General features: G+C 56.5%; 3 protein-coding genes and 1 long non-coding RNA gene across 5 annotated transcripts in view; 2 read left to right on the top strand and 2 right to left on the bottom strand.

The window, feature by feature from the left end:
• The window catches only part of LOC134732858 (probable cation-transporting ATPase 13A4), a 113002-nt gene extending 92013 nt beyond the window's left edge, over positions 1-20989 (bottom strand). The window contains exons 1-2 of the mRNA XM_063619971.1: positions 20874-20989; positions 20150-20272 (exon numbers count right to left, since the gene is read on the bottom strand). Of these exons, the coding sequence (XP_063476041.1) occupies positions 20150-20272; positions 20874-20974 (224 nt within the window). The 5' untranslated portion in view covers positions 20975-20989. The remainder of the gene's footprint in view (positions 1-20149; positions 20273-20873) is intronic.
• Positions 127-3658, top strand: LOC134733209 (mucin-5AC-like). Its single transcript, XM_063622205.1, is given in 5 exon segments — positions 127-219; positions 698-823; positions 1391-1850; positions 2417-2688; positions 2690-3658. Coding segments are annotated over 5 exon segments (1695 nt in total). The 5' UTR covers positions 127-216; the 3' UTR covers positions 3524-3658.
• On the bottom strand, positions 665-19028 carry LOC134733245 (uncharacterized). 2 transcript variants are annotated; one of them, XR_010116743.1, is made up of 2 exons: positions 16113-19028; positions 665-1342 (listed from the first exon to the last, which is right to left on the bottom strand). It is a non-coding gene; the product is annotated as an uncharacterized lncRNA (long non-coding RNA). The 2 variants fall into 2 exon arrangements; XR_010116744.1 differs by having other exon boundaries at positions 665-1003.
• LOC134733229 (uncharacterized) lies at positions 11016-12749 on the top strand. The gene is made up of 2 exons (XM_063622258.1): positions 11016-11607; positions 11796-12749. The coding sequence occupies exons 1-2, from the start codon at positions 11122-11124 to the stop codon at positions 12243-12245; spliced, it is 936 nt and encodes a 311-aa protein (XP_063478328.1). The 5' UTR covers positions 11016-11121; the 3' UTR covers positions 12246-12749.
• Positions 20990-24186: the final 3197 nt, after the last annotated feature.

The raw sequence follows: 24186 nt of genomic DNA, 5'->3' as shown, positions 1-24186 counted from the left end.
TCCACGGAACCTCACCATGGATACGCTTGTGATCAAGGGCCTGGTCTCCCCTCAAGACACGGTCACAGATCAGAGGCCACACCATCATAGCAGTGGAGCAGGCCAGCCGGGACAGGGTCCTTCTGTGGCACCTGCTGCATCACCAGGCTGTGTGAACAGACTCAATTGCCAGAACTCACAGAACAGCAGTATGAGCACCAAAACCTCACAGGAAAAATGGTAAGTTCTAAGTTCCTCCATTAACAGTAACTCTCAGATTAATCTCTGTCATCCATCGCTTCTCCAAGAAGTAACTTTTTAGGTTGACGTGCCAGGCGCCATGTTGGAGGGTTGGTGGTAGCGGCTTGGGGAGGTGCTCGCTCTGTCGGTCTCACTCTCTCACACGCTTCCCCTGGCTCCCTTCATTCCCCCCCACCCCACTTGCCCTGCATGCTGGAGTGTGTGCGAGGGAGTGGGAGGACGTTGGGGGTGGGGGGAGGCATTCCGGTCCCCAAGAGACCCGCGGAGGGAGGCGGAGGCCGTGAGGGACTCCGGGAAGCCATGGACGTCGAGGGGCTCCAGGAGGCACTGGAAGATTTTGAGAAGAGGGGGAAAAGAAAAGCTTGTCCTGTCCTGGATCAGTTTCTTTGTCATGTAGCCAAGACTGCAGAAACAGATTCAGTGGTCCCAATTTAAAGACTATTTTATTTTCAAACAGGAGAAAGTGATGGATGATTTCAGAACTTCAGCTCCTGAGGCAAGAGGTCCTCCCAACCCTAATGTCGAATATATTCCCTTTGATGAAATCAAGGAAAGAATACTGAAAATTGTCACTGGATTTAAGGTATCCCTTTTACTATTCAGTGACTAGGTGAATTGTTAACAGATCCAAGGAGAAACTATACAGGAACAGACAAACTTCTCCGAGGAGTCTAAAAGAACGTGATGGTTGTTAGCTGTGATTATCCCTCTGCAGAGAAAAACAATTCCAATAGTTTAAATTGAATGAATGGTGTTATGTTTCCTGGAAATGCACCAAGCTATACTGAGAGGTCTAATATAAATGGGCCTGGGACACCCAGGCCACTTAATCAACGAAAGGTTTGTCAGCCCCCAGCAGCTGGAGACCTGGCGGGGAGCTGATGTTCCAGTTTGAGGGCCATGCAGCTGGATAGCCGGTGGGAAGCTGAAGTTCCAGTTTCAGGGCCGTGAAGCTGGAGACCCGGTGGGGAGCTCATGTTCAATTCTGAGGGCCTTGCAACTGGAGACTTGAGGGTAGACAATGTTGCAGTTTGAGGGCCGTGCAGCTGGAGACCCGGGTGGGAACAGATGTTCCAGTTTGGGAGCAATGCAGCTGGAGGCACTGCGGGGAGCAAATGTTCCAGTTAGATGTTCCTCTCTGGGTCTCCAGGTGCACGGCCATCAAACTGGAACATCAGCTCTCCGGCCCTCAAACTGCAACTGGAATATCAGCTCAACATCAGCTCCTCTCCAGGTCTACGGCTGCAAGACCCTCAAACCGGAACATCAGTTCCTCCCCAGGTCTGCGGCTGCAAGACCCTCAAATAGGAAAATCAGTTCCTCGCCGGGTCTGTGGCTGCAAGACCCTCAAACCAGAACATCAGCTCCTCCCCGGGTCCACGGCTGCAAGACTCTCAAACCAGAACATCAGCTCCTCCCCGGGTCCACGGCTGCAAGACCCTCAAACCAGAACATCAGCTCCTCCCCGGGTCCACCGCTACAAGACCCTCAAACCAGAACATCAGCTCTTCCCCGGGTCCACGGCTGCAAGACCCTCAAACCAGAACATCAGCTCCTCCCCGGGTCCACGGCTGCAAGACCCTCAAACCACAACATCAGCTCCTCCCTGGGTCCGCGGCTGCGAGACCCTCAAACTGGAACATCAGCTCCTCCCCGGGTCCGTGGCGGCAGGACACCCAAACCGGAACATCGGCTCCTCCCCGGGTCTGCGGCTGCAAGACCCCCAAAGTGAAACATCAGCTGCTCCCCGGGTCTGCGGCTGCAAGAGCCCCCCCAAACCGGAACATCAGCTACTCTGTGGGTCTGCTGCTGCACAACCCTCAAACCGAAAAATCACCTCCCTCCTGGGTCTGTGCCAGCAAGACTCTCGAACCGGAACATCATCCCCTCCCCAGGTCAGTGGCTGCACGACCCTCAACTGAAACATCAGCTCCTTCCCGGGACTGCGGCTGCACGACCCCAAAACCGGAACATCAGCTCCTCCCCGGGTCTGCGGCCGCAAGACCCCCAAACAGGAACATCAGCTCCTCCCCGGGTCTGCGGCTGCAATACTCCAAAACAGGAACATCAGCTCCTCCCCAGGTATGCGGCTGCAAGACGCCCAAACCGGAACATCAGCTCCCCGCCGGGTCTCCAGCTGAACGGCCCTCAAACTGGAACATCAGCTCCCCACCAGATCTCCAGCTGCACAGCTCTCAAACAGGAACATCAGCTCCCCACAGGGTCTCCAGCTGCACGGCCCTCAAATTGCAACATCAGTTCCCCCCTGGGTCTCCAGGTGCACCGCCTCAAACTGCAACATCAGCTCCCCGCTGGGTCTCCAGCAGCACAGCCCTCAACCTGGAACATCAGCTCCCCCCGGGGTCTCCAGTTCCACGGCCCTCAACCTGCAACACTGGCTCCCCACCGGGTCTCCAGCTGCACGGCACTCAAACTGGAACATCAGCTCCCCACCGGGTCTCCAGCTGCACGGCCCTCAAACTGCAACATCAGCTCCCCCACGGGACTCCAGCTGCACAGCCCTACAACTGGAACATCAGCTCCCCCCGGGTCACCAGCTGCACAGACCTCAAACTTGAACATCAGCTCCCCGCCGGGTCATCCTGCACGGCCCTCAAACTGGAACATCAGCTCCACCCCTAGGTCTGCAGCAGCACGGCCCTACAACTGCAACATCAGCTTCCCCCCCGGGTCTCCAGCTGCACAGCCCTACAACTGGAACATCACCTCCCTCCCAGGTCTCCAGCTGCACGGCCCTCAAACTGGAACATCAGCTCCCCGGCCCTCAAACTGCAACTGCAATATGAGCTCAACATCAGGTCCTCTCCAGGTCTGCAGCTGCAAGACCCTCAAACCAGAACATCAGCTCCTCGCCGGGTCTCCGGCTGCACGATCCTCAAAGCAGAACATCGGCTACACTCCGGGCCTGCGGCTGCAACACCCTCAAACCAGAACATCAGCTCCTTGCCGGGTGTGCGGCTGCACGACCATCAAACCGGAACATCAGCTCCTCCCCGGGGTCTGCGGCTGCACGACCCTCAAAGCAGAACATCAGCTACTCGCCGAGTCTGCGGCTGCACCACCCTCAAACCAGAACATCAGCTCCTCCCCTGGTCCGCTGCTGCAAGACCCCCAAACCAGAACATCAGCTCCTCCCGGGGTATGCGGCTGCAGGACCCTCAAAGTGGAACATCAGCCCCTCCCCGGGTCATGCGCTGCACGACACTCAAACAGAACGTCAGCTCCTTCCTGGGTCTGCAGCTGCACGACTCTCAAACTGTAACATCAGCTCCTCCCCGGGTCTGTGGCTGCACGACCCTCAAATTGGAACATCAGTGCCTCCCCGGGTCTGCAGCTGCAAGACCCTCAAACCAGAACATCAACTCCTCGCCGGGTCCGCGGCTGCAAACCCTCAAACCGCTCCTCACTTCCCAGATGGGGCGGCCCGGCAGAGGCGCTCCTCACTTCCCAGACAGGGCGGCCGGGCAGAGGCGCTCCTCACTTCCCAGACGATGGGTGGCCGGGCAGAGGCGCTCCTCACTTCCCAGACGATGGGTGGCCGGGCAGAGGCGTTCCTCACTTCTTCCCAGACGGGGCGGACCGGCAGAGGCGCTCCTCAATTCCCAGATGGGGGCGACCGGGCAGAGGCGCTCTTCACTTCCCAGATGGGGCAGCCGAGCAGAGGCGCTCCTCACTTCCTAAACAATGGGTGGCGAGGCAGAGGCGCTCCTTAATTCCCAGACGGGGCGGCCGGGCAGAGGCGCTCAATTCCCAGACGGGGCGGCCGGGCAGAGGCGCTCCTCACTTCCCAGACGATGGGGCGGCCGGGCAAAGGAGCTCCTCAATTCCCAGACGGGGCGGCCGGGCAGAGGCGCTCCTCAATTCCCAGACGGGGCGGCGGGGCAGAGGCGCTCCTCACTTCCCAGACGGGGCGGCCGGGTAGAGGTGCTCCTCACTTCCCAAATGATGGGTGGCCGGGCAGAGATGCTCCTCACTTCCCAGACGATGGGTGGCCGGGCAGAGGCGCTCCTCACTTCCCAAACGATGGGTGGCCGGGCAGAGGCGCTCCTCACTTCCCAGATGGGGCGGCCGGGCAGAGGCGCCCCTCACTTCCCAGACAGGGTGGCCAGGCAGAGGCGCTCCTCACTTCCCAGACGATGGGTGGCCGGGCAGAGGCGCTCCTCACTTCCCAGAGGGGGCGGCCGGGCATAGGCGCTCCTCACTTCCCAGATGGGGCGGCCGGGCAGAGGCGCTCCTCACTTCCCAGACGGGGCGGCCGGGCAGAGGCACTCCTCACTTCCCACACAACGGGTGGCCAGGCAGAGGCGCTCTTCACTTCCCAGACGATGGGTGGCCAGGCAGAGGCGCTCCTCACATCCCAGACGGGGCAGCCGGGCAGAGGCGCTCCTCACTTCCCAGATGATGGGTGGCCGGGCAGAGGTGCTCCTCACTTCCCAGATGGGGCGGCCGGGCATAGGTGCTCCTCACTTCCCAGACGATGGGTGGCCGGGCAGAGGCGCTCCTCACTTCCCAGAGGGGGCGGCCGGGCATAGGTGCCCCTCACTTCCCAGACAGGGCAGCAGGGCAGAGGTGCTCCCCACTTCCCAGACGGGGCGGCCGGGCATAGGTGCCCCTCACTTCCCAGACGATGGGTGGCCGGGCAGAGGCGCTCCTCACTAACCAGACGGGGCGGCCGGGCAGAGGCACTCCTAGCTTCCCAGACGATGGGTGGCCGGGCAGAGGCGCCCCTCACTTCCCAGACGCGGCGGCCAGGCAGAGGCGCTCATGACTTCCCAGATGATGGGTGGCGGGGCAGAGGCGCTCCTCACTTCCCAGACGATGGGTGGCCGGGCAGAGAGGCTCCTCACTTCCCAGATGGGGTGGCTGGGCAGAGGCGCTCCTCACTTCCCAGATGGGGCGGACGGGCAGAGGCGCTCCTCACCCATCGTCTGGGAAGTGAAGAGTGCCTCTGCCCGGCCACCCATCTTCTGGGAAGTGAGGAGCGCCTCTGCCTGGCCGCCACCCCGTCTGGGAAGAAGTGAGGGGCACCTCTGCCCGGCAGCCCCGTCTGGGAAGAAGTGAGGGGCGCCTCTGCCCGGCCGCCCCGTCTGGGAAGAAGTGAGGGGCGCCTCTGCCGGGCCTCCCCGTCTCGGAAGTGAGGGGCGCCTCTGCCCGGCCGCCCCGTCTGGGAAGTGAGGGGCGCCTCTGCCCGGCCGCCCCGTCTGGGAAGTGAGGGGCGCCTCTGCCCGGCCGCCCCGTCTGGGAAGTGAGGGGCGCCTCTGCCCGGCCGCCCCGTCTGGGAAGTGAGGGGCGCCTCTGCCCGGCCGCCCCCTCTGGGAAGTGAGGGGCGCCTCTGCCAGGCCGCCCCCTCTGGGAAGTGAGGGGCGCCTCTGCCCGGCCGCCCCCTCTGGGAAGTGAGGGGCGCCTCTGCCCGGCCGCCCCCTCTGGGAAGTGAGGGGCGCCTCTGCCCGGCCGCCCCCTCTGGGAACTGAGGGGCGCCTCTGCCCGGCCGCCCCCTCTGGGAACTGAGGGGCGCCTCTGCCAGGCCGCCCCCTCTGGGAAGTGAGGGGCGCCTCTGCCCGGCCGCCCCCTCTGGGAACTGAGGGGCGCCTCTGCCCGGCCGCCCCCTCTGGGAAGTGAGGGGCGCCTCTGCCCGGCCGCCCCCTCTGGGAAGTGAGGGGCGCCTCTGCCCGGCCGCCCCGTCTGGGAAGTGAGGGGCGCCTCTGCCCGGCCGCCCCCTCTGGGAAGTGAGGGGCGCCGCTGCCCGGCCGCCCCCTCTGGGAAGTGAGGGGCGCCTCTGCCCGGCCGCCCCCTCTGGGAAGTGAGGGGCGCCTCGGCCCGGCCGCCCCGTCTGGGAAGTGAGGCGCGCCTCTGCCCGGCCGCCCCGTCTGGGAAGTGAGGGGCGCCTCTGCCCGGCCGCCCCGTCTGGGAAGTGAGGGGCGCCTCTGCCCGGCCACCCATCGTCTGGGAAGTGAGGGGCGCCTCTGCCCGGCCACCCATCGTCTGGGAAGTGAGGGGCACCTGTGCCCGGCCGCCCGGTCTGGGAAGTGAGGAGCGCCTCTGCCCGGCCACCCATCGTCTGGGAAGTGAGGAGCGCCTCTGCCCAGCCACCCATCGTCTGGGAAGTGAGGAGCGCCTCTGCCCGGCCACCCATCGTCTGGGAAGTGAGGAGCGCCACTGCCCGGCCGCCCCGTCTGGGAAGTGAGGAGCGCCTCTGCCCGGCCGCCCTGTCTGGGAAGTGAGGAGAGCCTCTGCCCGGACACCCATCGTCTGGGAAGTGAGGAGCGCCTCTGCCCGGCCGCCACCCCGTCTAGGAACTGAGGAGCGTCTCTGCCCGGCCGCCCCGACTGGGAAGTGAGGAGCGCCTCTGCCCAGCCGCCCCGTCTGGGAAGTGAGGAGCGCCTCTGCCTGGCCGCCCCGTCTGGGAAGAAGTGAGGAGCGCCTCTGCCCGGCCGCCCCGTCTGGGAAGTGAGGAGCGCCTCTGCCCGGCTGCCCCGTCTGGGATGTGGGGAGCGCCTCTGCCCGACCGTCCCGTCTGGGAGGTCTACCACGGAGGCCAGAAGCAATGTCGGGACTGGACGTGGTGGCTCACGCCTGTAGTCCCGGCGCTCTGGGAGGCCGAGGCGGGTTGATCACTTGAGGCTAGGAGTTCGAGACCAGCCTGGCCAACATGGCGAAACATATGAAAAATACAACAGACAAACCCACCAACCAACCCAGCGACAACAAAACAGAGTTAAAAGAGCTCTACTTGCCAGCTCCTGCATTATACATAAGTAGAAAGGAAGAAAGATGAGCTAAAGATCCTGGAAAGCAGAAAATCCAATTGTTGTTCTGGATTCTAAACATTACCTGTGTGGCCTTGGATAAACTTGAATCTTTTCATATGTAAAACAAAGGAAGTTGAATTAAATTATTTCTAACCAAAAAAAAAAAACACCCTGAAACCGCAACATCAGCGCCTCCACGGGCCTGTGGCTGTGAGACCCTCAAACCGGAACATCAGCTCCTCCCCGGGTCCAAGGCTACAAGACGCCCAAACCGGAACATGAGCTCCTGCCCGTGTCCGCGGCTGTAGGACCGTCCAAGCGGAACATCAGCTCCTCCATGGGTCTGCGGCTGCAAGACCCTCAAACCGGAACATCAGCTCCTCCTCGGGTCTGTAAGACCCTCAAACCCGAACATCAGCTCCTCCCTGGTCTTGGGCTGCGAGACCCTCAAAGCAGAACATCAGCTCCTCGCCGGGTCTGTGGCTACACGACCCTCAAACCGGAACATCAGCTCCTCTACAGGTCTGCGGCTGCACGACCCTCAAATTGGAACATCAGCGCCTCCCCGGGTCCGCGGCTGCAAGACTGTCAAACCGGAACATCAGCTCCTCCCCGGGTCCGCGGCTGCAAGACCCTCAAACCGGAACATCAGCTCCTCCCCGGGTCCGCGGCTGCAAGACCCTCAAACCGGAACATCAGCTCCTCCCCGGGTCCGTGGCTGCAAGACCCTCAAACCAGAACATCAGCTCCTCCCCGGGTCTGCGGCTGCATGACCCTCAAAGCAGATCAGCTCCTCGCCGGGCCTGCGGCTGCACGACCCTCAAACTGGAACTTCAGCTCCTCCACTGGTCTGCAGCTGCACGACCCTCAAACTGGAACATCAGCTCTTCCCTGGATCTGCGGGTACACGACCCTCAAACTGGAACATCAGCTCCTCCCCTGGAATGCGGCTGCACGACCCTCAAACTGGAATATCTGCTCTTCCCCGGGTCTGCGGCTGCACTACCCTCAAACTGGAACATTGGCTCCACCCCGGATTTTCGGCTGCACGAACCTCAAACTGAAACACCGGCGCCTCTCAGGGTCTGCGGCTGCAAGATCCTCAAACTACAACATCGGCTCCCCTCCAGGTCTGCGGCTGCACGACCCTCAATGTAGAACACTGGCACTTCTCTGGGTCTGCAGGTGCAAAACCCTCAAACAGGAACATCCACGCCTCCACAGGTCTGCGGCTGCAAGACCCTGAAACCGGAACATCAGCTCCTCCCCGGGTCTGCGGCTGCACGACCCTCAAAGCAGATCAGCTCCTCGCCGGGCCTGCGGCTGCACGACCCTCAAACTGGAACATCAGCTCCTCCGCTGGTCTGCGGATGCAAGACCCTCAAACCAGAACATCAGCTCCTCCACAGGTCTGCGGCTGCACGACCCTCAAATTGGAAACTCAGTGCCTCCCTGGGTCTGCGGCTGCACGACCCTCAAACTGGAACATCAGCTCCTCCCCTGGTCTGCGGCTGCACGACCCTCAAACTGGAACATCAGATCTTCCCTGGATCTGCGGGCACATAACCTTCAATCTGGAACATCAGCTCCTCCCCTGGAATGCGGCTGCACGACCCTCAAACTGGAATATCTGCTCTTCCCCGGGTCTGCGGCTGCACTACCCTCAAACTGGAACATTGGCTCCTCCCTGGGTTTTCGGCTGCACGAACCTCAAACTGAAACACCGGCACCTCTCAGGGTCTGCGGCTGCAAGATCCTCAAACTACAACATCGGCTCCCCTCCAGGTCTGCGGCTGCACGACTCTCAATGTAGAACATTGGCACCTCCCCGGGTCTGCGGCTGCAAAACCCTCAAACAGGAACATCCGCGCCTCCACGGGTCTGCGGCTGCAAGACCCTGAAACCGGAACATCATCTCCTCCCTGGTCCGCGGCTGCAAGATCCTCAAACCGGATCATCAGCTCCTCCCTGGGTTTGCAGCTGCAAGACCGTCAAACCGGAACATCAGCTCCTCCCTGGCTCCGCAGCTGCAAGACCCCCAAAACGGAACATCAGCTCCTCCCCAGGTCCACGGCTGCACCACCCTCAAACCGGAACATCAGCTCCTTCCCGGGTCCGTGGCTGCAAGACCCCCAAACCGGAACATCAGCTCCTCCCCGGGTCTGCGGCTGCAAGACCCTCAAACCGGAACATCAGCTCCTCCCCGGGTCTGCGGCTGCAAGACCCTCAAACCAGAAGATAAGCTCCTCCCCGGGTCTGCGGCTGAAATACCCTGAAACCGGAACATCAGCTCCTCCAAGGGTCTGTGGCTGCAAGACCCTCAAACCGGAACATCAGCTCCTCCACGGGTCCGCGGCTTCAAGACCCTCAAACCAGAACATCAGCTCCTCCCCGGGTCTGCAGCTGCAAGACCCCGAAACCGGAACATCAGCTCCTCCCCAGGTCCATGGCTGCAGGACCGTCCTACTGGAACATCAGCTCCTTCACGGGTCTGTAAGACCCTCAAACCCGAATATCAGCTCCTCCTTGGTCTGCTGCTGCGAGACCCTCAAAGCAGAAGATCAGCTCCTCCCCAGGTCTGCGGCTGCAATACTCCAAAACGGGAACATCAGCTCCTCCCCGGGTCTGCGGCTGCAAGACCCTCAAACCGGAACTTCAGCTCCTTCCCGGGTCCGCAGATGCAAGACCCTCAAACCGGAATACCAGCTCCTCCACCGGTGCGCGGCTGCACCATCCTCAAACCGGAACATGAGCTCCTCCCTGGATCCGCGGCTGCAAGACCCAGAAACCGGAACATCAGCTCCTCCTGGGGTCCATCGCTGCACCACCCTCAAACCGGAACATCAGCTCTTACCCGGGTCTGCGGCTGCAAGACCCCCAAACTGGAACATCAGCTCCTCCCCGGGTCTGCGGCTGCAAGATCCCCAAAGCGGAACATCACCTGCTCCCCAGGTCTGCGGCTGCAAGACCCCCAAACCGGAACATCAGCTCCTCCCCGGGTCTGCGGCTGCAATACTCCCAAACGGGAACATCAGCTCCTTCCCAGGTCTGCGGCTTCAAGACCCCCAAACGGGAACATTAGCTCCTCCCCGGGTCTGCGGCTGCACGACCCTCACACCGGAACATCAGTGCCTCCCCGCGTCTGCCACTGCACGACCTTCAAACCGGAACATCAGCTCCTCCCTGGGTCTGCGGCTGCACGACCCTCAAACTGGAGCATCAGCTCTTCCCCGTGTCTGCGGTTGCACGACCCTCAAACTGGATCATCAGCTCCTCTCCGGGAATGTGGCTGCACGACCCTCAAACTGGAACATCAGCTCTTCCCCGGGTCTGCGGCTACACGACCCTCAAACTGGAACATCAGCTCCTCCCTAGGTCTGTGGCTGCACGAACCTCAAACTGGAACATCGGCTCCTCCCCGGGTTTTTGGCTGCACGAACCTCAAACTGGAACACCGGCTCCTCTTAGGGTCTGCGGCTGCAAGATCCTCAAACTACAACATCGGCTCCTCTCCGGGTCTGCGTCTGCACGACCCTCAGTCTAGAACATTGGCTCCTCCCCGGGTCTGCGGCTGCAAAAACCTCAAACAGGAACATCCGCGCCTCCACAGTTCTGCGGCTGCAAGACCCTAAAACCGGAACATCAGCTCCTCCCCGGGTCTGCGCCTGCAAGACCCTGAAACCGGAACATCAGCTCCTCCACGGGTCTGCGCCTGCAAGACCCTTAAACTGGAACATCAGCTCCTCCCTGGGTCTGCGGCTGCAAGACGCCCAAACCAGAACATCAGCTCCTTCCCGGGTCGCAGCTGCAAGACCCTCAAACTGGAACATCAGCTCCTCCACGGCTCCGCGGCTGCAATACTCTGAAACCGGAACATCAGCTTCTTCCCGGGTCCGCGGTTGCGGGACCCTCAAACCGGAACAACGGCTCCTCCCTGGTTCTGCGGCTGCAAAGACCCTCAAACCGGAACATCAGCTCCTCCCTGGGTCTGCGGCTGCGAGACCCTCAAACCGGAACTTCAGCTCTTCCCTGGCTCCGCAGATGCAAGACCCTCAAACCGGAATATCAGCTCCTCCACCGGTGCGCGGCTGCACCATCCTCAAACCGGAACATGAGCTCCTCCCTGGATCCGCGGCTGCAAGACCCAGAAACCGGAACATCAGCTCCTCCTCGGGTCCATGGCTGCACCACCCTCAAACCAGAACATCAGCTCTTACCCGGGTCTGCGGCTGCAAGACCCCCAAACTGGAACATCAGCTCCTCCCCAGGTCTGCGGCTGCAAGACCCCCAAAGCGGAACATCACCTGCTCCCCAGGTCTGTGGCTGCAAGACCCCCAAACCGGAACATCAGCTCCTCCCCGGGTCTGCGGCTGCAATACTCCCAAACGGGAACATCAGCTCCTTCCCAGGTCTGCGGCTTCAAGACCCCCAAACGGGAACATTAGCTCCTCCCCGGGTCTGCAGCTGCACGACCCTCAAACCGGAACATCAGTGCCTCCCCGGGTCTGCCACTGCACGACCCTCAAACCGGAACATCGGCTCCTCCCTGAGTCTGCGGCTGCATGACCCTCAAACTGGAACATCAGCTCTTCCCCGTGTCTGCGGTTGCACAACCCTCAAACTGGATCATCAGCTCCTCTCCGGGAATGTGGCTGCACGACCCTCAGTCTAGAACATCGGCTCCTCCCCGGGTCTGCGGCTGCAAAACCCTCAAACAGGAACATCTGCGCCTCCACAGGTCTGCGGCTGCAAGACCCTCAAACAGGAACATCTGCGCCTCCACAGGTCTGCGCCTGCAAGACCCTTAAACCGGAACATCAGCTCCTCCCCGGGTCTGTGGCTGCAAGACCCTTAAACTGGAACATCAGCTCCTCCCTGGGTCTGCGGCTGCAAGACGCCCAAACCAGAACATCAGCTCCTTCCCGGGTCGCAGCTGCAAGACCCTCAAACCGGAACATCAGCTCCTCCACAGCTCCGCGGCTGCAATACTCTGAAACCAGAACATCAGCTTCTCCCCGGGTCCGCGGTTGCGGGACCCTCAAACCGGAACATCAGCTCCTCCCCGGGTCTGCGGCTGCAAGATCCTCAAACCGGAACATCGGCTCCTCTCCATGTCTGCAGCTGCAAGATCCTCAAACTGAAAAATCAGCTCCTCACCGGGTCTCCAGCTACACGGCCCTCAATCTACAACATCAATGCCTCTCCGGGTCTGCAGCTGCAGGGACCTCACGGTAGAACATCAGCTACTCCCCGAGCTAGAACACCTCTCCCACCTGGATCTCCAGCTCCACGACCCTCACACAACAGCCACACCGGCTCCTTCATTTGTCTTCAGCTCCTCAACCTAAGACATCAGCGGCAGCACCGGCTCCTCCCTGGACGTCCAGCTCAATGACTCTCAGATTTAAAAGGCAGCACCTGTTGCTCCCCAAGGCTCCATCTCCACCACCCTCAGATTTGAACAGTGGTAGCACCAGCTCCTCTCCAGGTCTTCAGCCCCACGACCCTCCCTGAACAATCCCTTCTCATGAAATTCAGCCGTCAAGAAAACTGCAGCCAAAGTAAATGAATACATGTTTTGTTTTCAAATCGTTATCTCTTTTATGTTCGTGAGTTAACTTTTCTACTTTCCATTAGCCTTGCAATCTACTTATGCCCAATGTGAAACAGAAATGCACCATTTGAAATCACGTTTAAAAACTTCGTAGTATTTTTAAATAAAATCATCACACAGCTGTAGACGCGATCTTATTTCTCTCTCCCTGTGCAGAAGTCTTATGAAAATTCGAACTATGAATTTACTTTGTTGAGATTCCCAGAATACATATTAATCCCAACTGCTATTCCCCTCCTTAAAATCTTTTAACATATTCCCATCCACCTGAGCATAAATGCCAGCTCCCATCCACAGCCCAAAGTGCCCAGCACGGCCCTGCCCTCTGCCCTGGTCTATGGTCTCCCCTCTGAAATGCCAGCACCATCCACAGCCCACAGTGCCCAGCACAGCCCTGCCCTCTGCTCTGGCCTAAGGTCTCTCCCCTGTGCCGTTCCCTTCCTGCCAGACAGGCCTCTGTCCGTTCCTCAAACCACACAGGCTCGGGCCCGACTCCAGGCTTTTGTCCTGCTGTGCCCTCTGCCTAGGGTGCCTTTCCCGGGCTCTGCATCCTCCTCTCAACCCGCTGAGCTCCAGCCTGCTGGTCGCCCCTCAGGTGGATGACCACACGGTGTCCTCTCGCCCCGCCGGCTTTTGCACAGGCTCTTCCCTGTGCCAGACACACACCCTCTCTATTGGGGTTTCATCTCTAAATACCATTCATCCTTGGAGTCTCCACTGAAATATCGCTCCCTGCCCACCCTCCTCACTTGGACTTAACCTTGGTTAGGTTGCCAACCCCCGTGTCCTGACGCCGGGAAGCTACATGCTCTCCTAGCACTTGGAACTTCCCAACTGCCACATTTTGCACACCCGTGGTTACTGTGTTAGGTTGGGGCACAAGTCATCGCGGTTTTTGCCATTACTATTAATGAACTGCAGCAGCGGCTCCTCCCCGTTTCTTCTTTTCTTTTTTTGCCATTCCTTTTAATGACTGCTGCACCAACCTATTAGAATCATTTATATTTATCCATCCATCATCTGCCTGCCCCTCTAGAAAGGAAGCCCCATGAGAATAGAGGCCAAATCTACTCAAATCACTCCACCTTCCCAGCACATTGTTTGTCAATAATCATTTACCAACTGACTGATAGGGAAATGCCTTCACTGTTGCTGGGATGAGGCACATGACACGCCCCTTTGAAAGTCAATTCCATGGACAGTTAGCATTTGCTCTCCACTCCTGCACCCGTGGCGTGGCTGGGCTTAGGCTGATCTAGTCTGGGCTTGACTGCAGGCTAAGGATGGGAACCATGCCTGCTCCACACGCCTCTCATCCCGCAGCCAGAGCCGACCTTCCCTGGGGCACGTGCGTCTCCTGGGGAAAATCAAGAGCCTCAGAGGGCAGGCCTGGCAGTGCCCACACATTCCAGGCTTCTGCTTGTGCCGTGTCTGTGAAAATCTCACTGGCAGAAGAAAGTCACCCAGCCACGAGCAACACCTATGGGATGGATAAGTCCATCCACCCTCCCTCGGGCCCTGGCAAGGCTGTGGCTATGTCATACTCTTACGGGGGGAGTGAAAAATTGAGGCCCAACATTAAATCACCCATGGCAAGAAATGTCAGCCTCTGTCAGCACACTGGAATCATTCTTCATCAGCGGGTTTGCCTGACTTCTCTTTGCAATGCTGTCTGCAGGTTTAGGCCAATGCTATTCCTCATGGAGGACAGAGAAGCCTCACTGGGCCTCCGTCTGTTGGGAAGAACAAGATATTAGCTTGGTGTAAAACCACCGCAAGCCCCAGGTGGACCTTGCCCCGTGAGACAGGAGAGGGGCAGAGAACTGTGGGAACTCACGAAAGCTTGCATCCCCAGCCCCTCCCCTGTGACCCCAGCCCCTCCCCTGTGACCCCAGCACCAGCCCTCTCCTCTGCTTCCCCATCTCTGCTTTGTTTTTTCATTTTCTTTCTTTCCTTTTTTGTTTTTTTTTGAGACAGGGTCTGGCTCTGTCACCCAGGCTGGAGTGCAACGGCACGATCTTGGCTTACTGCAACCTTCACCTCCAGGGCTGAAGCAATTCTCCCTCCTCAGCCTCCCCAGTGGTTGGGACTACAGGTGCATGCCACCATACCCAGCTAATTTTTTTTTTTTTTGTAGAGACAGGATTTGTCATGTTGCCCAGGCTGGTCTCAAATTCCTGAGCTCAAGTAATCCTCCCACCTCAGCCTCCCAAAGTGCTGGGATTACAGGTGTGAGCCACCGAGTCCAACCTACTTTATTTTTCTCTACACTACTTGGAAACTTCTAATGTACTAAGGACACGTGTATTTTCTTTCTTTTTTGTCTTCCCTAGAACAGGAGCTTCATGTGGGCAGGTATTTTTGTTGATCTCATTTATCACCCTAGCCCCAGTGCCTGGAACAGGGTCTGGCACATGAATGGTGTGTTCTAATATTTTTGATAAATAAATGAAATATCCTACGAGAGAAAGCTAGTATCTGGAACTCACCGATCAACAGAACCTAAAAGCCAAAGACCTTTAGCCTGTTTCTGCCACTGAACACACCCAACCCTGGAGAAGCCAGCAGAGGAAAAAGAGGAACAAAGGTGGGGAAGGGAGCAGGTGGTGCCCACCAAGTAAGGAACCCTGAGGCTTAGGCCGAACCTGAGCTGGAGAAGGGACTAATCTAGGAACTGGGTGTGAGATTAAAGTTTAGATTTGTCTGGCCTGGATTTTGTAACACCTAAACAAAAGTTATTCTACTCTATTTTTTTTTTTTTTTTTTGAGATGGAACCTCACTGTCCCCCAGGCAGGAGTGCAGTGGCACTATCTCAGCTCACTGCAACCTCTGCCTCCCGGGATCAAGTGATTCTCATGCCTCAGCCTCCCGAGTAGCTGGGATTACAGGCGCACACCACCATTCCCGGCTAATTTTGTATTTTTAGTAGAGATAGGGTTTCACCATGTTGGCCCCTTGGCTCACACCTGTAATCCCAGCACTTTGGGAGGCTGACACGGGCAGATCACGAGGTCAGGAGATCGAGACCATCCTGGCTAACACGGTGAAACCCCGTCTCCACTAAAAATACAAAAAATTAGCTGTGCATGGTGGCAGGTGCCTGTAGTCCCAGCTACTCAGGAGGCTGAGGCAGGAGAATCACTTGAACTCCAGATGCAGAGGTTGCAGTGAGCCAAGATCAATGCCATTGCACTCCAGCCTCGGTGACAGAGAGAGCCTCTATCTCAAAAACAAACAAACAAAAAACCTTCAAACGAATGTAAGAATTATTTTTTAAAGTACAGCTTTAAAAATGCCCCTTACAAATACATCAGTGTTATATTAAGGCAAACCCACTTCAGAAGCACAAAGTTAATTTCTTATAATTCCAAGAAACATGTGAATGTTAAAAAAAAAAACCCAAACACCTGAAAAGGGATCAAACTCAAGATAGTTTGTAACATCTTATTGCAAAAAGAAGGGCAGAGAACAGCCTTCTTCTTCATACCTGTTCACCGCAGTAATTTTTAGCAGCTCTCCTGTGCAAAGAAGTCTAATCAATGAATCAGCGAACGGGCCACAAATACCTTCTCAGTGCGGTTTCACCTAGAATACAAGCACTCAGAAGCACAAATTTAACTGAAGTGAGAAACCCGGCCATTTTGTAGCTTCAGTTTTTCTACCAGTAATATATTAATTTCTTGAAATAGCCTAATAATTTAGTTCTACTATCAAAACAGAAGCCCAATCTGGGAGAACAATTATTATGCAAGTCAAACTAATTTCAATCACATTAGTATAGGAATTCAAATAGTACAGGCTAATAATTCATATTAGTAGAGGCGGGAGGATTGCTTGGGCCTAGGAGTTTGAGACCAGCCTGGGCAAGACAGTGAGGCTCCATCTCTTTTTTTTTTTTAAATAAATTCAGAGAGGAGAAGGAAGCGGATTGGTATGTGTCTATCCAAGGACAAAGTTTGTGTGTCTGTGCATACAACACAATTATGAACCTTCCTCCACACAGCTCACAATCTAGTAGCGAGAGGGAACTACGAAAACATGAGCCCCCACGGTGAGGAAAAAGGCGCACATCAGAGAAAAGAAAAATGCTGCGATGATCCAATGGCAGGGGCAGCGCACATCCACTTTCTTTGTTTTTTTGAGATGGCGTTTCGCTCTGTCTCCCAGGCTAGAGTGCAGTGGCTTGATCTCAGCTCAATGCAGCCTCAACCTCCCAGGCTCAAGTGATCTTCCCATCTCAGCCTCCCAAGTAGCTGGGACTGCAGGCGTGCACCACTACGCTTGTTTAGTTTTTGCAGAAACAGGCTCTCACAATGTTGCCAAGGCTGGCATCCTGAAGGGCAGGTGGGGCTTCATCCTACAGAGATGAAAGGCAGAAGACGCTCAGAGCCCAAAGCAAAGGGGTGGAGGACAAGGGCGTCTTCAGAACAGAGTGGCTCGGCTGAGACATCCAGTAGGATGCCACCAGGCAGAGGTGCGGTGGAGAAACAGGGCCACGGGGTGAATGCTCACACGTGAGGAGCAAACCACCACAGAACACCACAGAAACACGGCGTACTAAATCAGGCTTCAAATCGCAGCCCTGCAACTTGAGAGCTACCACAGGTAACCCAGAAAGGGAGCAGATGGCACCGCCCACTGCCTGAGGCTATGAGATGGACCAGAAACCTGTGCTTACTAACAACCTGCCTTATTCCAGAAGGAATTCAGGAAACACAAAGACACTCACAGTACAGCAAAATAAAGTAACTGTGAATCATGTTGGCTGAGGAGAAAGTGAAGAGTCTAAGACTACGTCATAAAGTTTACCTCTAAACTGTCATTACTGGCGAGCCACCAACCTGACTTTAAATTTTCTAGCAGCTAAATTGAAGAGGAAAATGTAATCGGGTAAACGGTTTATAAGATGCAAACCAAACAGAACAGCCACCAAAGTTGCCGAGAAGACGCGCAGCTCCAGCTCCAGGAGAAACAGGGTGGCCATCTCCTGGGGCTGCCCGCAGCAGGCGTGTGAGCCCCAAAGCCAGCGTCTCTCAGGGTGAACCGTGACTACGGGCTTCATGGGGCCACATGCCTCCAGCACAAGCTGAGGAAATCTCCCAGGGCAATTCAAGGAACAGGGTCTCACAATGTTGCCCAGGCTGGTCTCAAACTCCTGGGCTCAAGCGATACCCCTGCCTCGGCCTCCCAAAGTGTTGGGAGGTCAGACGTGAGCCACTGCACCTGGCCACTGCACGCATTTTATAGAGGAGGGCTTTGCATCCTGAAGGGCGGGTGGGGCTTCATCCTGCAGAGATGAAAGGCAGAGGAAGCTCAGAGCCCAAGGAAAAGGGGGGCGCCTAAGAAAAGTGACTCCATGGGGACCACGGTGAGAGGGTCCCGATACACAGCTTGCGTTAAGCCAGACACTGATTTCAAAGTATCTCAGGAATGGTGGACTCGGCACCTGTCAGGCAATTCTCTCTCTCAAGCAGGCTCCTGGTAGATATTTAGTAGCAGCTGAAATCAAGATTATGTTCTCACTAACACTTGCTGATGGTTAAAGAGCTACATACGCTTTGAGGACCAGCTGAACTGGGGCAGGACTAACACCCTCTGGTGAAAATACGGGAACCCAAACACACACGTCAGAGCAGGAGGTGTCTCCCCCGAACCCCAAACAATAATGCTGACCTTGGATTTGGGTTAAGCGCCTAGCCCAGCGGTGTGAGTGTTCAGTACGTGGAAACCATCATCACCATCATCAGGTAATGGAAACCATCAAAGCTTTGAGCTGGCCTCTTAGCCAAGAATAGTGGTAGTGTATTAGCTACTACTAATACTCACAGCTGACAATTACTGAGCACTTGCTCTGTGCCAGGAATCACCGGAAGCACCTCGCATGCATTTCCTCAATATTCCCTCCCAGTAACGGCGAGGACACAAACCTGGTGGAGCCAGGACTGGAATCCAGGCAGGCCCCAAGCACTCCAGTGGAGCCTGCCAAGGTGGGCAGGCTATCATGCTAATGAGGTCCAGTATTTGACCACCACTCCTAGTTGAGCAAGTATGACAGAAAACCTAAAATCTAAAAATTTGAGCAAATGCATAAAAAGCAGGCTGTTAAAATAGATCATAAATCTTGCATCACTCACTGGAAAACCACTCAAAATAAATGTCTCTGAGACATGGCCTCTGAGGAGGGCACTCCGTGTGGCGCCTATCACCCTGGTGACAAACCACTTGAACCTGGGTGGTCATCTGACCATATTTAACAGATGATGCACAGAGTCATTTGCATCCACTGTGGTCAACATTTAGGAAGTTTTAAGCTAAGATTTGCCAAATTGTAGCCTACTGGATTCCAGGTTCTCTTGACATCTCTTTCTAGTAGCCACGTCTTGCACTTCGCGAGTATAAATGAACTGAGATGCAAATAAAAAAGGAGGATTTAAGAATAATGAGAAGAGAAAAATCAAGAAAGCACAATCACTAGCGTAGAGATAACAGAATTTCTGAATTCCCTGAAAACAATCTATATAAATGGACGTGAAATAATACACCAGCATCTGTGGCCCACACGTCACATGTTAGGAACTGATGTCATAAGGTAAACATGTTACTCTGAAAACACAAATCCTCACAAATCATTAGGCAGTAAGGCTGAATCCAGCACCCCCCACCCACAGCGCAGTGACGCAGTGTCTAGCAGCCGTAGTGCTCCCCGTGCCCCAGGTCCAGTCTCTGACAACATCAGATACTTCCCACTAATAACGAGGAGCCTTTCAACATTTTCACATCATCCCAAAACTGACCCCATTTCTAGCTTAAATGGCACCGATCTGGAAAGGCAAACTATATACAGAATCAGAAAAGATCACTGCCCCTGAGGGATTACAGAAAAAGCAGCAGTCAGGTGTTCAATGAAGTAAAATGTATCCAATCATAGCTCAGGGGAGGGGGATCAATTGAGCTGAAACTGGCAAGAACGTAACTCCAGGGAGCTCACGACACGCAAGGACCCGGATTTCCCGCTGCCTGAACGCCCAGTATTCGCACACTGATAAGAACACCTCCCCATAACTCCCCTGCCAGCGCCTCCAACACCCTCAGTCCTTTCCCCAGGAATCCAGTCCCAGTTTCTGCAGTTCCTGTAACAGCCACGTTCCCACACAAATGCTGCCTGAGCTCCCCAAGCCCTCCAACAATCACCCCCCAGTGCCCTCGAAGGTCTATTCAGAGAAGTCACCAAGATGCAGTCACCGAGGAAATTCAAGGACCTGCAACCTACCAAAAGGCTTTCGGCTGTACAGAGCTAACCTTCCTATTCCCCTCCCAAGCCTACAGCCTAGTTTTCATTTCTCAAGAAGCCTTTCCCCGTGCTCACGCACGCAGTTGTTAGCTGGCTGGGTGAGGCACTCCAAGCAGTAACAGCGGTGGCCACAAAATAAACCAGAAGCATCTCCACCATGAAGCAGTAATAATAATTTGTCCTAATGATTCCTTTGTCCTTGGAAAATCAACTTCAGAAAGAAAGTTACTCACTGTGAGCAGGGCAGGCTCACGGCTTCTCGGTCTGGAGGCCCAGGTCCCACTGGCCCGCTCACGGTTGGAGACAGCTTGCTGAAGCTCGGTGTCCATATCACTCCACTGCTGTCTTTTTCAATCCTACAACATCAAGACCAAATAAGCTGGCGATCGAAAGTTCAGGAAAAGCAAAACAAACGTCTCCTGTCAACCCTGCACCAACTCTGGAAGGCTCCCTCCTGGAACCTCCGCCTCTCCCACCCCGCTGAGGAGTGCAGGGGAATCAAGGAAGTGCCCCAGGAGCCGACGTCCAAGTGTGGTCTTCCCCTAAGAGGTCAATCATCTTTCTCTCTTTTCCCACCTCAATCCTTCCCTTCCCCTCCTGGCCTGTCTGAATTCGCATTTGTACCAGTTTCCCTTTTTCACAAACAAGAAAAGATTCCCTCAGATAACTAAGCCATTCCCTGGCCATGAGTTACTACAGTTCTGGTCATTCATTCAGTGGAAAAGCGACCAGGGACAGAAGGCGCCGCCATAAAGGTCACCTGGCCCGACCAGACGCCAGGTCGCTGCTTCTTCCTTGGCTGCTGACATTTTAACAGCGGCCCAGGCACTCTGTTTCCGCTTTCGCCAAACAAGCACCCTGGAGACCCTCCCCCTGACGGCTCCTGAGGCGAGAAAAAGGGCCTAGCCCAGGAGCCGGTGGCCGCGACCTCGGGTCTGCAGTGGCTGCACTCTGCACCTTAGGAAGGGCCCGACGCACAGGACAGGGACCGGGCAGGAGGCAGGGACGGCCACAGCAGACCGGGCAGGGGACGGGGGAGACTGCGGGGGACCCGACATGGGATGGGGGCGGCCCCGTCAGTCGCGGCAGGGGATGGGGGCGGCCGCGTCGGTCGGTGCGGGGGTCGGGGTCGGCCGCGGGGGTTGGGGCAGGGGACGGGGGAGGCCGCTGGGGACCCGGCAGGTGATGGGGGAGGCCGCGGGGAAACCGTCAGGGAACGGGCGCGGCCGCGGCGGTTGGGGCAGGGGTCCGGCTTGGGGTCGGCCGCGGGGTCGGGGCAGGGGTCGGGGGCGGCTGCGGCGGAGGCGGGAGGGGCCAGGGCGGTGCCAGCCCGCACCTCTGGAAGACGTTCCACAGGAAGCTCTGCTCGGGCAGCGCCCCGCCCAGGGCCAGGGCGGTAGGAGTAGGCGGCCAAAGGCCGAGGCGCGCGGCTGGGCTGAGGCGCCTGCGGCAACGGGAGACCTCTCAGGGCGGCTCCGCTTCCGCCTCTGTCGGGGGCAGGGCCTGGCGTTACCGCCACTTCCGGGGCCGCAGGAAATGCGCGTTGTCCGGGATCCTCCCGCGCAGACCAGCTGCGGGCGGGGCCGGGAAGGCGCTTGGAGAAAATGTCCCGCGCAGCGACCCGGGACAGGCAGTGATGGAGCAGGGATTTAGTTTGCCTTTTAGTTCGTGTATAAAGGGAAGTTTTGACATGAATATGATTCCCGCTAACAGTCGGAAACTCTGGGCGGGGCGCGGTGGCTCACACCTGCGGTCCCTGCGCTTTGGGAGGCGGAGGCGGGCGGAGCTCTTGAGCCCAGCAGTTGGGACCAGCCTGGGCAGCGTGGCTAGACCCCATCCCTACAAAAATTACAAAAAGTAGTCGGGCGTGGTGGCGGGCTCCTGTGGTCCCATCTACTCCGTGGGCTGAGGCGGGAGGATCGCCTGAGCCTGGGAGCTGGAGGCTGCAGGGAGCCGAGATCACAGCAACTCCAGCCCGGTGGACAGCGAGACTCTGCAAAAAAAAAAAAAAAAAAGCAGGCCGGGTTCGGTGGCTGACGCCTGTAATCCCAGCACTTTGGGAGGCCGAGGCCGGTGGATCACCTGAAGTCGGGAGTTCGAGACCAACCTGGCCAATATGGAGAAACCCTATATCTGCTAAAATTACAAAATTAGCCGGGTGTGGTGGCGCACCCCTGTAATCCCAGCTACTCGGGAGGCTGAGGCAGGAGAATTGCTTGAACCCGGGAGGCGGAGATTGCAGTGAGCCGAGATCAGGCCATTGCACTCCAGGCCTGGGCAACAAGAGCAAAACTGCGTCTCAAAAAAAAAAAAAAAAAAAAAAGGCAAATCACAATTCGGGTGGGAAGGGCAGTGTGCAGCGTTCTCTGTTGTCTGTTCCACCCTGAAAAGCTTCTCTCTTTTATGTTTAACCTGCTCCTCCACGCTCTGCATCAGCGCTGCCCTGGACCCCATGCAGTTGGAAACACTGGGCGCCTTTTTGCGGGGCCCCTTCCCGCCCCAGTGGTGGTGCAGCCCTGCCTCGCCCGAGACGGCACTGCCTTCGTGCTGGACACAGTTCTACCCTGGAGCCTGGAGTGCCTGTAGCACAAATCCCCAGAATTGGGAAGTGCCCAGCTTTGGGCCACTGTGATCCCTGGGTCTTTCCCGCGCGCGTAGTCTCGTGCCGCCTTCCACGTCAGTCCTGTGTCCTGTACTCCGGTTCAGGATACTACAATTATTCTCATTTCATGGGGTTATTCCAGCTTTTCAGGTTCTTCAGTGCCTCACTCCATGAATGCTAACTTTTTTCATCCTCGTAGTTCTAGGGTTGTCTCTGAATTTTCACCCAGTTGCCTACCAAGATGTTGTCTGTGTCTACTGCAGGGGGCGGTGCAGGTCTGAATATCTTACTCACAGCTCACCTTTTTGGTGCCTTTGAACTGTGTTAGGAATTACCCACATCTCTCTGAGCAATATTTTACTTTTTATATTGACCCAATTATTTTACTTCTTTGGTGTGTCCTTTCTCCTAACACATACGGGTTCACATTGAAACCTTGAAACTCACATTTACAAAACATTTTCAATATGAAGCATCGTTCCATGACTCATTAGTGGAGTTCCATCAACATTTACATTTCCAGACCACCCACTGCCCAGTGGTTTTCTTGGTCTCAGTACTCATGAAAACGGTCTGAAGGTTTGTTTTGGGTTCCTAAGTAGTAGACACACACACAACACTGCCTGTCAGTTATTTCTCGGAAACTAAATCAGCCCTTCTGTTGCCATCCTATGATGCTTCAGGGGTGCCTGTGCTAGTTTTTAATTCTTTGTCCTAACACAAATATTTGCTCAAACACCCGTATTAATACTTCCTCTTAGTTTACGAAAGGATTTACTTTCTTATTGGTTGGGATGAAGCTGCCTGAGGTTGCCACCTGTTATTTTTCCTTCATTTATTGGACCATGTCATCCCATTACATGTCTGCCATGGAGGTTTTCAAGCTGTGGTCCCTGGACATGTTAGAAATGCAAATTCTCAGGCCGAACCAGGACTGAATCGGAAAATCTGGGGTAGGGTCCCCCCAGGACTGAATCGGAAGATCTGAGGTAGGGTCCCCCCAGGACTGAATCAGAAGATCTCGGGTGGGGTCCCTCCAGGACTGAATCGGAAGTTCTGCGGTAGGGTCCCCCCAGGACTGAATCGGAAGATCTGGGGTGGGGTCCCCCAGGACTGAATCAGAAGATCATGGGTGGGGTCCCCCAGAACTGAATCAGAAGATCGGGGGTGGGGTCCCCCTCAGGACTGAATCAGAAGATCTGGGGTGGGGTCCCCCCAGGACTGAATCGGAAGGTCTGGGGTGGAGTCCCCCCAGGACTGAATCGGAAGGTCTAGAGGAGGGTCCCTCCAGGTGATCCTGTTACCCAGGTTAGAGAACCACAGCATTAGGGGTGGCAATTTGACAATTTTTTTTTTTTTTTTTTTGAGACAAAGTCTCGCTCTTGTTGCCCAGGCCGGAGTGCAGTGGCACACTCTCGGCTCACTGCAACCTCCGCCTCCCGGGTTCAAGCGACTCTCCTGCCTCAGCCTCCCGAGTAACTGGGATTACAGGCACCCACCAACATGCCTGGCTAATTTTTTGTGTTTTTACAGATGGGGTTTCGCTATGTTGGCCAGGCTGGGACAATTCTTAAACTGTCATTCTTTACTCACTTAATTTGCAGGAATTCTTCTGTAAAGAACTTTTCCTAATCAACAAGGTTTCCCTGAATTGCAATTTGTAGAGAA

Source organism: Symphalangus syndactylus, chromosome 17 (genome assembly GCF_028878055.3).
Source record: "Symphalangus syndactylus isolate Jambi chromosome 17, NHGRI_mSymSyn1-v2.1_pri, whole genome shotgun sequence".
Taxonomy (NCBI): Eukaryota; Metazoa; Chordata; class Mammalia; order Primates; family Hylobatidae; genus Symphalangus; species Symphalangus syndactylus.
This window is presented reverse-complemented; position numbering and strand designations above follow the sequence as displayed.

What these genes read in the sequence shown, in the direction of transcription:
- LOC134733229 (XM_063622258.1), top strand. Translation starts at nt 11,122, where the DNA reads ATGAGCTCCTCCCTGGATCCGCGGCTGCAAGACCCAGAAACCGGAACA. An exon ending in GAACATCAGCTCTTCCCCGT is followed by an intron (nt 11,608 to 11,795) that starts GTCTGCGGTTGC and finishes GCGCCTCCACAG; the next exon opens with GTCTGCGCCTGCAAGACCCT.